The following is a 14,793-nucleotide window of genomic DNA, read 5'->3' on the forward strand; positions in this document are numbered from 1 at the left end:
GAGTTTATTCTGAGTGACATGGGAAACGCTTGGAATATGGGAGCTCCTGGTAAAGGGAATTTATGAAAAATCCACAGCCAATATCTTACTCTACATGATGAAAGACTGAAAGCTTTCCTTTTAAGATCAGGAACAAGACAATGGATAACTGCTTCACGATTTCTATTCAAGATGTACTAGAAGGTCTAGCAAGCACAATTAGGAAAGCAAAGGATAGAAAAGGCATGCAAACTAGAAAGGAAAGATTAAATTTATCTTTATTCACATATGACATGATCCTTATCAAAAGTCCTAAAGATTAAATAGCAAGGAACCTCAAATAAACAAAATGCTATAAAAAGGAAGTACAAAGTTGAAGAGCTCACACTTCTGAATTTGAAAACTTACCACAAAATTACAGTAATCAAGACAGCACAATACTGACATAAGGGTAGATAACCGAATAAAATTTGAGACTTTCAACAAGGGTGCCAAATCTATTCAATGGGGACACAAAAAGCCTTTTCAATGGTGCTGGAACAACTGGTTAGCCACATGCTAAGGAATAAAGTTGAACATACCTCATACCATATAAAAAATTAACTCAAAATGGATTTAAGACTAAAATTATAAAACTCTTATAAGAAAACAAGGATAATGCTCCAGATTCTAGTTTTTGACAATGGAATCATAGATATGACACCAAAAGCACAAGCAAAAACGGAAAGAAAAAAAAAAAAAGATAACTTAAACGAACTTAATCAAAATTTAAAACTTTTGAGAGAAAACATTTGGGAACCAAATATCTGATAAGGGTTTCATATCCAGAATATATTTAAAACTCATCAAGAGTCCTCGTGTGTAGCTCTGTAGGATCGGCACTGGACTGCTAACAGCAAAGTTGGCAGTTCACACTCACCAGCCACTACTTGGAAACTATACAGGGTTGATATGCATCAGAAATGACTTGAAGGTTCTTAACAACAACAACTCATCAACAAAAACAAAAAATCCAATTTTAAAATGACTATGATGGCTGTCAGTTAAAAACAAAAACAAAACCCAGAAAATCACAAGTATTGCCGAGGATGTAGAAAAACTGGTAACCTTATGCAGTACTGGTAAGAATGTAAAATAGTGAAGCCACTGTGGAAAACAGTTTTGCTCTCTATAATTTGATAGAGGGAAGTACTTAAAAATTCAATAAGGACATAGAACACTTGAACAACTTGTCAACAAATTTGACCTAACAGTATGGAACACTCTACTCTACACAGTATAATACATATTCAAGTAAAAATGAAACATTCACCAAGACAGGCCACATTCTGTTCCAAAAAACTAGTTAGAACCAATTTAAAAAAAGAATGAAATAATAAATCGGTTCTTTAACCACAGTAGAATTAAATTAGGGATCAATAATGTGAAAACTTTCCAAATGTTTAAAAATTTAATACACTTCTAAAAAATCCATGTGTCTAAAGAGAAATCAGGAGTGAAATTAGAAAATATTTTGAACTAATGAAAATGAAACATCGAAATTTGTGAGATGCACACAAAGTAATGCTTAGAGGAAATTTACAGCTTTAGGGCTTGTATTAGAAAGAAGAAAAAATAAAACACCCATTATCCAAGTTTCCACCTTAAGAATCCTGAAATTAAAGTCAGAGCAAATTAAAGTCAAATAAGTAAGAAGGAAGCAATAAAGGGCAGAAATCAATGAAATAGAACACAAACAAAAGAGACAAATCAATGAAGGAAAATGCTGATTCATTGAAAGTTCTATTACATTGATTAGCCTCTAGCTAGACTGCTTAAGAGAAGACACAAATGATCAATATCAGGAATTTAAAGAGGCATAGCCATTACAAATTATACAGGTGTTATAAACATAATAAAGGAATATTATGGGAAATTTTATGCCTATAAATTTGAACACCTAGATGAAATTTACACATTTAAAAAAAATTACCAAAACTGATTCAAAAAGTAAAAAAAAAATCAGAATAGATGTATATGTATTAAATAAATAGAACTGGCAATTAAAATCCAAAGAAGAAAACTTCATATGCACATGGACTTACTGATAAATTATATCAAACATATTGTACATTAATGGACCTACAATTTAACGCTACAAAATAAACTCCTGACACAGACCCATACATATATGTTGTTGTTGTTGTTAACTGCCGTCGAGTCGGTTCCGACCCATAGTGACCCTGTACAGGGTTTCCGAGGGTGTAAATCTTTACGGGAGTAGAAAGCCTCATCTTTCTCCCGCGGGGCGGCTGGTAGTTTCGAACCGCTGACCTTAAGGTTCGCAGCCCGATTCGTAACCACTACGCTACCAGAGCTAGTAAACTGATTTTCTATAAAAATCATGGCAATTAAGATGGGGAAAAAATAACATTTTCAACAAATAGTGCTGATATCTGTATGGAAAAAATGAACTTTGACACTTTTCTCAAGCCATACACAAAATTAATTTGAAGCATATTATAGACTTAACCATAAAGGCTTAAAGTATATTGGTTCCAGACGAAACCTTGTGACCTTGGAGTGGTCCTTGGAGTGGACAAAGATTTCCTGGAGAGGATGAAAGAAGCACAAGCCACAAAAAATAACAATAAAATTCATCAAACTTTAATACTGTTGCCTTTGAAACACACTGTTAAGAAAATAAAAAGGGAAAGTCAGATTGGGAGTACTCAGTAAATATTACTAAAGTAACTGAACAACCACAACAAACACACAAACATGTGACTTGAATAGTTTTGGTACATATTTCACATTAAGTTAGGGGAAAAAAAGCAAAATGATTACCCTTTCTACTGAAGACAACTGTTGCTGTAATCCATCACATTTTTTGTTTGCTTCTTCTGAAAGAGTTTTATATTTTTCAATTTGAGACTGTTGCATATTAATTGTGCGTTGCTGTCTCACACAATCCTCTTCAAAATTTTTTACCTGGGATTTTAATTCCTGAATTGTATCCTCCTATAGTTATAAACATGTGCATTAATTTATGTGAAAAAATACACAAGGTGTGATATAAAAACACATGGCTGAAAAGAAAAAGGTGCTTCATACAATCTTTGATTAGATTTTAAACCTATTTCATGAAGAAAAACAAACTACACTCCACTTTTATCTTCAGAACTCTAATACAGATAAATCTGGTCTGGCGCTGAGGGTAATGACCTAGACTGCAAGGTTGGTGGTTCAAGCTCATCAACCGCTCCTCGGAAACCCTATACAAGATTGCTGAGTTGGAACTGACTCTATGACATTTCACAATAACAACAATACTGAAAAGTACTTAAAATTCTTTAGCTTTGTGAAATCCAACATTTCAGAATAGAGTTCTACATTTGCATATAATTTTTAAAATTCAAAACTTATCTCAATAAAGTTGTTTTTAAAACTATAAGCAAAATTATTTCCTAAAACATCTTTGAATGTGAGAGCTTTTCTTTCAAGAGGTTTTAAAAACTTACCTTTTTATTGCATTCGCATACAACATTATCCAGTTCCTCCTGCATGACACGGAGTTTTGCCTTTAGAAATCTGATCTGAGCTTCTGTGGATTTAAATAATTGTGTTTACTGTCTCTCCTGTATCTACGATGCCACCAACTATACAGCAGACCATTAATTATGAGAAAACAAAGAACTCTAGATGGAGAGTCTAACAAGAGATCCCTGCATAATGCTGGGACAGTAAAGTGATACCTCTTTACTACAAAGATAAATGAGAAATAATCCACTCAACAGAAAGGAATAGTACAGAAATGCTCACATCTCAATATTGGAGGGAAAAAAACCTCTCCAGAGACTATGAACTAGAAGCCAGTACTCATACAAGTCTACAGACTGAATTCATACTTAACCAGAGTGGGGCAAAATATCCCAAACAGAGAACGTAAAGGGGTCTCAGACCAGTAAAGTCCCCAAGAAACAAACTCAAATCCATTCTGATGAAACAACTGCAATCCTAGCCAATGTCATTTTACAATGCCATTAACTGTAACATGCATCCCCATTTCAGAGAAATTAAAATTTAGTGTGTGTGTCTTAGAATCGAAGAAATACACTAATACCTTTCTGCTTAATCTTCTACAAATTCTCAGTGAGCTTTATCTTTGGTGTTTCACTGCTAGAAAGAAGTCTATTTATGGATTTTATGGATATTAGCAGTAAATCTTTGAGGTTTCTAACTTACAAGTAAATAAAGTGAAAAATGAATTTAGAACCCACTCATAATTCATTCAGTAAAAATACATATATCGAATCCCTACTAGGTTTTACGCACAAGAAGAATATTATAAGACAAGCCTTGGCCTTATGAAACTTGTTTTGAGGAAATTCTCTGAATTGCCTCTGAGAAATCATTAGAAAAATCTCCACTAAGTCATACATGTGATATGCACCACACAAAGCACTGCTATTCATACTGCCTGTTTCAAAGTTTTCCTTATTAATCACTTCTCCCATGTTCCCATGATTAATGATGGTTGGACTATAACCCTACCTAGAACTGTCTGCCCTCAACTTTCCTTCCAGAAGAACAAATAAATCTGTCTTGGAGGAAGTACAGTCAGAAAACACCATAGATGCAAGGATGGCGAGACTTTTAGACTTGTTCTCAGGAAGGACCAGTCACTGGGAAAGGACATCATGCTTAGAAAAGTAAAGGTCAGCAAAAAACAGGGGATCCCAAAATGATAGATCAACCCAGCTGCAACAATGAACTCAAACTAACAATAATAGAGAAGATGGCACAGGAAAACTAGTGGCTAACAATAACAAAACATTAACAGTATGCAGCAAAAAAAGAGATTTTGCACAATGGTGAAAGTGCCTGGCTACCAACTCAAAGATGAGCAGTTGGAGCCCACCAGCCCCTCCGTAGGAGAACAGATCCCTCCCCTAAAGATCACAGCCTAGGGAGCCGTCTGGGGCAGTTCTACTGTGTCCTATAGAGCTGCTCTGAGCCAGAACCAACTCAACAACATACAACAACAGTAGGCAGCACAATAAGTATCATATAAGGAAATAGTTACAATTCTTCATAAAATAAACATTTGAAAAACACATTTATGATCACCTAATGAGCTCTGGTAGCGTAGTGGTTACGAATCGGGCTGCGAACCTTAAGGTCAACGGTTCGAAACTACCAGCTGCTCCGCGGGAGAAAGATGAGGCTTTCTACTCCCGTAAAGATTTACACCCTCGAAAACCCTATACAGGGTCGCTATGGGTCGGAAATGACTCGATGGCACATAACAACAACAACCAACAATGCAAACTGCTAAATTTTCAAATGAAAAAATTGCTATTAGAGGATTTAAGTGATTTGCCTGCAGTTGTAATTATTATAACACAGCATGAAATTAAACTATGTTCATATATGCTTGTACTTGTCACACATTTTTGTTTATATTGCATTAGTGGCTCCTCAGAAATTCAACAATTTTAGAAGAATTACTGGTAATTAATGTAATGATTTTTAGGTCGCGATGAGTAAGTGGCAACTAAGAACAACAAATTTAGTATTATTATTTCTTTGTAATATATAGACTATGAGTTTATAAAGAGGTAAAGTGTATTCATTAGAAAGCTCATTATGCTATTTTAACCTGATGCTATATTAACAATTCATACATATTTTGTGTGTGTTGATTTAATATGCAATAAACAAAATACGTCCCTGAACCTCATTGGCATGTAGTCGATTCTGACTCATAGCAACGTTTTAGGACAAAGTCCAATACCCCCAGATGGTTCCCGAAGACTGTAATCTCTAGGAAAGCAGATTGCCGTATCTTTTTCTCAGAGATGGCTGATAGTTACATTAAATAAAATAAATTCAGAGAAACATGTCTTTTAATATTATTTTAATGTTTTAGATATAAGGTATGGGGAATTTTAATTGAAGAGTACTCAATAAAAGAAATAAAATCTTTTTTAAGTTTTTCTAATAGACAATCTCAATCGTATACAAAAGTAGCGAGACTACCACAATTAATCCCCACTTATCCATAATTCATTTTCAACAATTATTGACTCATGGAACAGTTTTACTTCATTTATAATTTTATTCATCCCTCCCAGTGACATTTCCCACTAGATTATTTTGAAACATATCTAAGACATCACAATATAATTTTTTAATACAAGAAAAATTTTTGGTTTTCTTTTAGTGAAGAACTCTTGTTTTCTAAATAACTGTGTTTAAAAAGATAAATGTAACAAATGAAAGGAAACTTACCTGTCCCAATGTCTTTGCTAACACCAGAGAAAATATCATCATCTACATATTCAGGTAAGCCTTTTTCGTCCAATTGCCCTTCAATTTTGCTAATTGTTTTTGCAAGAGAAAAGTCTAAGAAATCCTCTGGAATGGCAACATCACTGGCCATTTGTACATCAGAACATTTTAATTTCACACTAAAAATACATGATGTTATAGAAAAGAGATATGGTTTATACACAATAACAAAACAGATCAAAGTTACTATAAAATTTAAATTTATGATAAAATCTATTTAAAAGACATTATAAGAGATTTTAGAGATTATCAAACTCTATGGATCATATAAATCACAGAGTTGAAAAAGGCATTATGAGAAAAGTTAGTCTAGATCAAATCTAAGAGTACTGAACTCAGCATCTTAGGTTATATAAGGCCTGTGGCTTTTAAACTTTAGATGTTCATGAAAGAACTGTAAAAATTGGTTTTGCTCTAGTCATAATTCCATATATACTAATAAAAAAATTCTCTCGAGAAATAATGACAGAATAAACAGTTATTAGCTCAAACTCCCACCACTCGTCCTCAGTTTGTCGTACTCTGGTGACTTGCGTGTTACTGGAAGCTATGTCCCCAGTATTTAAAATGCCAGCTTTTAATTACCATGGTGGACAGGTTTCAGCAGCTTCCAGACAAAGGCAAGGAAGAAGGAGAGGTGGAATACTTCTGAATGGTTAGCTAAGGAAAATGTTATCAACAGCAGCAGAACACTGTCAGATCTAGTGCTGCAAGATGAGCCGCTCAGGTTGTAGGGTACTCAAAATACAACTTGGGGAAGAGCTGCTTGCTCAGTGTAGACATGGACATGAAATGAATGGAGTAAAGGTTTTGGGAACTTCATTTGCTAATAAGGAACAACTAAAAATTAGAAGAAATAGCTGTAAACATCTGTTAATGACTACAACATGAAATATACAAAGTATGAATCTAGGAAAATTAGAAGCTGTGAAAATGCAAGGACGAGTCAAAAATTATCCACACTCCAGTTACATTAACATGCCTGTCCATGCCCATGACTGATGACAGCATTGAGCATACATGTGAAATGACTTCTGTCGAACAGATAAGTGACAGTGGATTATGGGGCAAATAATTTCCAAATCAGCCACGGCTTTTACTATGAAATAATTCACGACAAATTTGGGTTTTGAAAAGTTTGTGTGAGATGGGTATCAAAACAACTCACTGAAGACCATCAACAGAAGTGTTTGGATTGATGACAAAGTGAAGATAGCAGTGCACTGGTGGCTCGCAGCTCAGCCTAAAACCATTTTTCAATAAGGACACGTGAAAGCTTGTTGAGAAAAGGACATGGTGTATTGAAAAGCAAGGAGATTAACTTAAAAAAGATGTATTTGTCTTTTCTAAAATTTGATTATAACATTCTATAGCCAGAGTGCAGACAATTTTTGAATCACCCTCATAAAATGAAATGCATAAAGGTCAATATCCTAGGTATTAGTTAGCTGAAATGCACTGGCATTGGCCCGTTTGACTCTGGCAATCACATGGTTTATTATATTGGGAACATCACAATGAAAAGGAATAAATAGCATTGCATTCATTGTCAAAATTTTTTTTCAATTTTATCTTAAAGTACAATGCTGTTTTTGATAGATTAATATCTATATGCCTACAAAGGAAACCCGTTAATACCACTATTTTTCAAATTTATCCACCAATCACGAAACTCAGTAATGATGAAATTGAAGAATTCTACCAACTGGTGTGACAACTGGTCTACCAACTGGTGCTGTGCTGAAGGATAATGCACTGATTTCACAGTTCAAACTCACCAGCCACTCCTCAGAAACCCTATGCAGGGTCACTATGAGTTGGAACCAACTCAATGGTACACAACAACAACCAACTTTTTCAGTCTGAAATTGATCATACATGCAACCAAGATGCATTGATAATTACTGATTTTTGGACTGTGAATGTTGGAAATAAAGTTGACAAAAGACCAGAAGAGTTGTGGGATGACATCAAGAACATTATACAGGAAGAAAACAAAAGGCTATTAAAAAAACACAGGAACCAAAGAAAAAACCAACATGTATATCAGAAGAGACCCTGAACTTGCTCTCCAGCATAGAGATGTTAGAGTGAGTGAAAGTAATGAGGAAGTAAAAGAGCTGAACAGAAAATTTCAAAGATAAATGGAGAAAAGATTGAAGTTGTCAAAGACTTCATTTTGCTTGGATTCACCATCAACACTCACAGAAGCAGCAGAGAATAAATCAAACTATGTATTGCATTAGGCAAATCTGCTACACAAGACCTCTTTAAAGTTTTCAAGAGCAAAGATATCAGTTTGAAGACTAAAGTGCCATAATGATATTTTCAATTGCCTGATATGCATGTGAAAGTTGGAAAATCAGTACGATAGACTGCAGAAGAATTGATGCATTTAAGTTACAGTGTTGGAGAAGAATATTGATAGTACCAAGGGCTGCCAGAAGAACAAACAAACCTGACTTGAAAGAAGTGCTGCCAGAATGTTCCATAGAAGCCAGGATGGTGAGACTTCATCTCTCAGACTTTAGATATGTTATCAGTAGGGACTGTCCCTGGAGAAGGACATCATGCTTGATACAGTGAGGGTCAATAAAAAGAGGACGACCCCCTCCCCCCAGTGACAGCAGCAATGAGCTCAACTGTAACAACCATTGTGAGGATGACACAGGATGGGGCAGTGTTTTGTTCGGTTGTTCATTGGGTCACTACGATTCGGAACCTACTTGATGGGACAACAACGACAAGCTCAAATTCAAACTCAATGTTTTTTTCTTTTCTCTAAAGAAACATACACATCCTAACCAGGATCAAAGTTGACCAAAAAGTTGGATTTGATTTTTTTAAGGTGGTGGGGGGAAGAAATACATTATAAGTCTCTTCTAAAAGCACTGAGGAATGGACCAGCCTAGTCCATACCAAGTCTATGCTTCTGAAACCCTAACTTCAGAATTCTATTTGGAAAACCAATTTGTCCATAAAAAGAAACTTAAACTATAAAAATAAGAACACTTTCCACTTATGTAACCGCTCAGTAGCATACGCTCTTTTCTTCTATCAATCTATTTACGCTCTCCTTCTTTGTCTTCCTTTCCCTGCACTTTTTTTTTTATTACCAATTAAAATTAGTCAATTAAATGGTGCAAGACTTAACAAATATATATATATGTATAAGAACTTAAATGCAATGATCAGTTTTGATAAATAATACGCATATGAAGTTACTAAGTAGCCAAGCTGGTTTGTCTACTGCAGATGCCACTCTCCTTTACTAGAAAACCTTCTGTTGTTAGGTGCCATCAAGTAGTTACTGACTCATACCAACCCTATGCACAACAGAAGAAAAACGACCCGGTTCTGTACCAATCTCACAGTTGTTATGTTTGAGCCCACTGTTGCTGATATTGTTTGAATCCATATAGGACCCTTTTTAATACTTCAAGTCCTATTGGACAGTCTTGAATTCATACTATTGTCTAATTAAACAGCAAACTCAGTCATTCTACCTCTTATACAATAACGTATGGTGTCTTCCTAAATGCCCGTAGATAAAAGACTTGTTGTTGTTGTTAAGTGCCATGGAGTTGGTTCCAACCCATAGTGACCCTGTATAGGATTTCCGAGGAGCAGCTGGTGAGCTTGAACCACCGACCTTGCAGTTCAAACAGCTTTGTATCTGGCACATTAACCCACAGCACCACACCAGGACTCCACATAAAAGACTACTTAATATAATTCAGAAAAGAATCCTATGTTTTATAGTCAATTCTAAGAAAATATTTCACTAAAAATAACATTTAAAAAAATGTAAAATGTGGTAATTTTGCACAAAGAAACATTACAAAATACTATTAACTGCTACAAAATAGTTCTAAGTAGAAAATGTTTTAACATATTGATGTGGGTAAGACATTCATGTATACAGTATAATTTAATATATTTTAGATGTAAAAATATCTGGAGACACAAAAAACTTAATAATTAAGAATACTGTATAGTACATTATAAAACTAAAATTATGAAAGCAATAATTTTTAAGCTGTACTATACCTTGAATTTGTTTTCTTTCCTTTATTTGCAGAATGTAGTTTGTTTTGAACCTTGTTTACAGGACCAATGTTTTTCATCTTTGGCTACATGAAAAGAATTTTAATTACAGATTAAATGGATTCTAATAAATTATGAAAGAAAGCAGTTTTGTGATACACAGAATTGCTATTTTCATGGAATTAATTAAATTGCATATTACAGAATCCAGAATTTTACATGTGGAAAAACAGCTAGGCATTCTCAGCATCAGCATGTTCTGAGATAAGGAAAATGAATACCAAAGATTCTGGGACACTGAGCTAGCTAGCCAATAGAGCATTAAAGGCGAATGCTCAGATTCACAGAATTTAATTCTCTTCATTAGCCAATTCACATTCCCTTTTCCCTTGGTCTACATGCCCAAGGTGGAGAGTTTGTAACTGCTGGTATGTACAGCACCTGGAATAACGACCTCCACAGTGTAAATACTTAAATGAATGAACCTTTCAAACCACTTTCTTTATATAGGTATAAGTACCTTTCTTTTTCAGATCTCCCTACAAGATTTTGGCTTCTAAAATAACACTAAAAAATCTCACGTTACAAACTCAACTGCCATTTAGAAATTTTCCCCCCAATGGCTGGAAATACATCTCCAAATTGATACAAAAAGGATTCAATTTATTTTATGAACAACATTTCACTATGTATCAAGGTTTACATTCTATGTCAGAATTACATCTCTTCTGTTTTGTGAAAGAAACGTATAAAACATAATCAAGCATTCTATAGAATATATTTATAGGTTTGACTTCATACCTTAATTTCTGAATCTAGATGAACTGTCTCTTCAGATGATAACAGATCCCTACAGACCAAAAGTAAATATTACACATTAATGAACAATGATACTAAGCTGTTGTCATTGTTGGGTGCCATCAAGTTGATTCCAATGCATAGTGACCCTGCCTGTATAGGGTTTCTGAGGAGCAGCTGCTGGGTTTGAACTGATGACATTGTGATTTTCAGTCCAGTACTTATTCCGACACGGTCACACCAGGACTCCTCTAACTAGAGTTAAGTGCTGTCGAGTGGCTTCCAACTCACAGCGACCCTACAAAGGGTTTCTGAGGAGCCACTGGTGATTTTGAACTGTCAACCTTGCAGTTCAAACTGACCTTGAAGTCAAGTGTTTACCCTACAGTGCAATGCCAGGACTCCTTGAGATTAGCAGTCCAGTGCTTATCCTACAGCTCCACACCAGGGAGTGCAATTGAATCAGTTTTGATTCATAGTGTCCCTATATAGTGGCTGGTGAATTTGAACCGTGATCCTTGGAATTTCAACTGACTTTGCAGTCCAGTCCTTATTCTATAGCACCTCACCAGGACTCCACAGTAGAGGGCATAAAGTGAAAAATATTTTCCATCAGATGCTACCTACTTAACTAGTCATGCATGAATTTTTCTAAAAAGATCATTGTAGTTGCTAGGTGCTGTTAAGTTGGTTCTGACTTAGAGCAACCCTATATACAATAGAAGGAAACCCAGGTCTGTGCCATCCTCATAATCACTGTTAGAGCTCACTGTTGGAGCCACTGTGTTAGTGAATCTTGTTGAGAGGTTTCCTCTTTCTCTCTGACCCTCTACTTGACCAAGCACGATGTCCACCTCCAGGGACTGGTCCCTCCTGAAAATATACCCAAAGAAAGTAAGACAAGTCTTGCAATCCTCACTTCTAAGGAATACTCTAACTACACTTCTTCCAAGGCCACCCATGGTATATTTAACATTCTTCACTAATTAATCCAAAGGCGTCAATTCTTCACTTTCCCTTATTCATTGTCCAGCTTTCTCATGCATATATTGTTGTTGTTAAGTCCCTGTACAGGATTTCCAAGGAGCATCTGGTGAGCCTGAACTGCCAAGCTTGCAGTTCAAATGACTTTGCAGTCAGGCACATTAACCCACAGAGCCAAAGTACCTCAATTCTCAAAGTGATATCTTTTATCTTTAACACCTTAAAGAGATCTTTTGCAGCAGATATGCCCAATGCGATATACCATTTGATTTATTTATTGCTGCTTCCATGGGTTTTGTTCATGGAACCAAATATAATGAAATCCTTGACAAATTCATATTTTCATCATTTATCATATTGCTTCTGGGTAAAGTTGTGAGGGTTTTTGTTTTCTTTATGTTGAGTGTTTCTTTGTTGAGGGGTAAACCATATTGAAGGCTAGTCTTTGATCTTCATCAAAAGTGCTTCAAGTCCTCTTTACTTTCAGCAAGCAAGGTGTGTCATCCATCTGCATATCGTAGGTTGCTAATTAATAAGTCTTCCTCTAATCCTGGTGCCACATTCTTCTTCATATAGTACAGATTCTCAGATTATTTGTTCAGCAGACAAATTGAATAAACATGCTGAAAGGTACAACCCTGACACACACCTTTCCCGATTTTAAACCATGCAGTGTCTGTTTACAGTATCTGTTTAACGATTGCTTCTTGGTCTATGTACAGTTTTTACATGAGGACAATTAAGTATTCAGAATTTTTTACTTTTGGTAATGTTATACATAATTTGTTATGAACCAACAGTTGAATGCTTTTGTATAGTCAATATAGCACAGGCAAACATTTTTCTGATATTGAGGATATCACCAACCTTATGGTTACCAATACAGTGCCTATACTACGGTGCCACACCAGGACTCTGTGCATTTTTTTAAACTTTTGAACTTGAACCACTCTTGCTCTCTCAGTCCAAAAGGAGTTACCTTGAGGTTGTCAGGCTACCATGTTGTTGTTAAGTGCCATCGAGTCAGTTCCGATTCATAGTGACCTTATTAGACGTTTTCAAGAAGCAACTGGTAGTTTTGAACCACCAACCTTGTGATTAGCAATCCAGTGCTTATCCAACACCACCACATCAGGACTCCCAGGCTAACATGGTGATGTTATATCTTCAGTTTGATCTTTGCCCTTTGTCATTTTATCTAATTTTAAAGTTTTACTTATTGCTAAGTGCCGTCGAGTTGGTTCTGACCCAGAGCGACCCTGTATAGAGTTTCCAAGAAGGTGATAGGTTTGAACTGCCGACCTTTTGGTTTAAACTGACCTTATGGTCCAGCACATTATCCTGCAGTGCCATACCAGGTGCCCTTTTATCTGACCCTTGTCCTGAAACATCTTAATCCATTGAAAATTTCATCAGTAATTGTGAAGGCCACTTCTTAACTGATTTTTGCTTCAACATAGAGTTTTAATAGATTTTGTTCATGAACGATTTTTTCAATTTTGTCCTCATAATATTTGAGGTCTAAAAGCAGTGAATCCTCCCAAAATTACAATATTTCTAATTTCTAGACTCTCTATATTGCATTTCTGCTAGCAAACTAGTCAATTCTTTCCTGAACTCTTCTTTCTTATAATATTTTGCAAAAAAACACCTCATATCAATAGCATATCCTACTAAGATTGTTTCCCAACCTCTTCCTTTAGAGCCACAAATTCATTAGACCCCTGTTTGGCCTGCCAAGTTACCAGAAGTGATAGTTTTACTACATGCCTTATCAATACTAACATGGATCTATAGTTTTCTAGCCTTCACCATCACTTCCCTTGCTGGCTACCTCCTAACTGCTAAGTTAAAGACAAAAGTTTTGAGTTTCTGCTATGCAGTCCCCATTCCCAATACCAATTTCTGTATTAGTCAACACAAGGCAGGATATTAATCCCAACATCTCAAAGGCTTAATGCACTCCTAAAGTAGCAGTGAAAGGGGAAAGAGGGCCATTTTTCTACATGTTCCACACAGTATCCAGAAACAAGGCTAGAAAGTTCTACCTCACAGCACAGAGCAAGCCAGAGGACTACACACTGACTTCCTTCTGCTTCGGCTTCAAAGAGATTAATTCAATTTCTTATCACAGTCTGCTGACAACTGCAACAGACTTTTGGTGATTCCTATTGCCTCTACTACAGCAAGATTCATAGTTTCAGTTACACAGATCCTTTACTTTCCCTGACAAATGTATTCCCAAATATCTTACAGCTTCCCGATTTCTTGACATATTAGAAGTGCATGTGAAATTCAAGAAAAATAAGATCTAATATATATATATATATAAAGGTAACATACACATATATGTGTTTATAAAGGTAACATACACATATCTAATATATATATATAAAGGTAACATACACATATATGTGTGTATATATACACACATATATGTGTATGTTACCTTTAGTAATTTCTTTTTAACCTACTCTTTGTATGTAATTTAAAAAGAAAGGTAGTATAATATGTGAGAACTATAAGGAGCTCTGGTAGCGTAGTGGTTACGAATCGGGCTGTGAACCGCAAGGCCAGCAGTTCGAAACTACCATGGGCTCCACAGGAGAAAGATGAGGCTTTCTGCTCCCGTAAAGATTTACAGCCTCAAAA

General features: G+C 35.5%; 1 protein-coding gene across 1 annotated transcript in view; it reads right to left on the reverse strand.

Annotated features, from left to right (window-relative positions):
* Positions 1-14,793, reverse strand: part of TEX9 (testis expressed 9) — a 46,780-nt gene that overhangs the window by 19,751 nt on the left and 12,236 nt on the right. The window contains exons 5-9 of the mRNA XM_006831617.1: positions 11,161-11,209; positions 10,363-10,445; positions 6,253-6,431; positions 3,480-3,562; positions 2,806-2,979 (exon numbers count right to left, since the gene is read on the reverse strand). Of these exons, the coding sequence (XP_006831680.1) occupies positions 2,806-2,979; positions 3,480-3,562; positions 6,253-6,431; positions 10,363-10,445; positions 11,161-11,209 (568 nt within the window). The remainder of the gene's footprint in view (positions 1-2,805; positions 2,980-3,479; positions 3,563-6,252; positions 6,432-10,362; positions 10,446-11,160; positions 11,210-14,793) is intronic.

Source organism: Chrysochloris asiatica, unplaced genomic scaffold (assembly GCF_000296735.1).
Source record: "Chrysochloris asiatica unplaced genomic scaffold, ChrAsi1.0 scaffold00004, whole genome shotgun sequence".
NCBI classification, from domain to species: Eukaryota; Metazoa; Chordata; class Mammalia; order Afrosoricida; family Chrysochloridae; genus Chrysochloris; species Chrysochloris asiatica.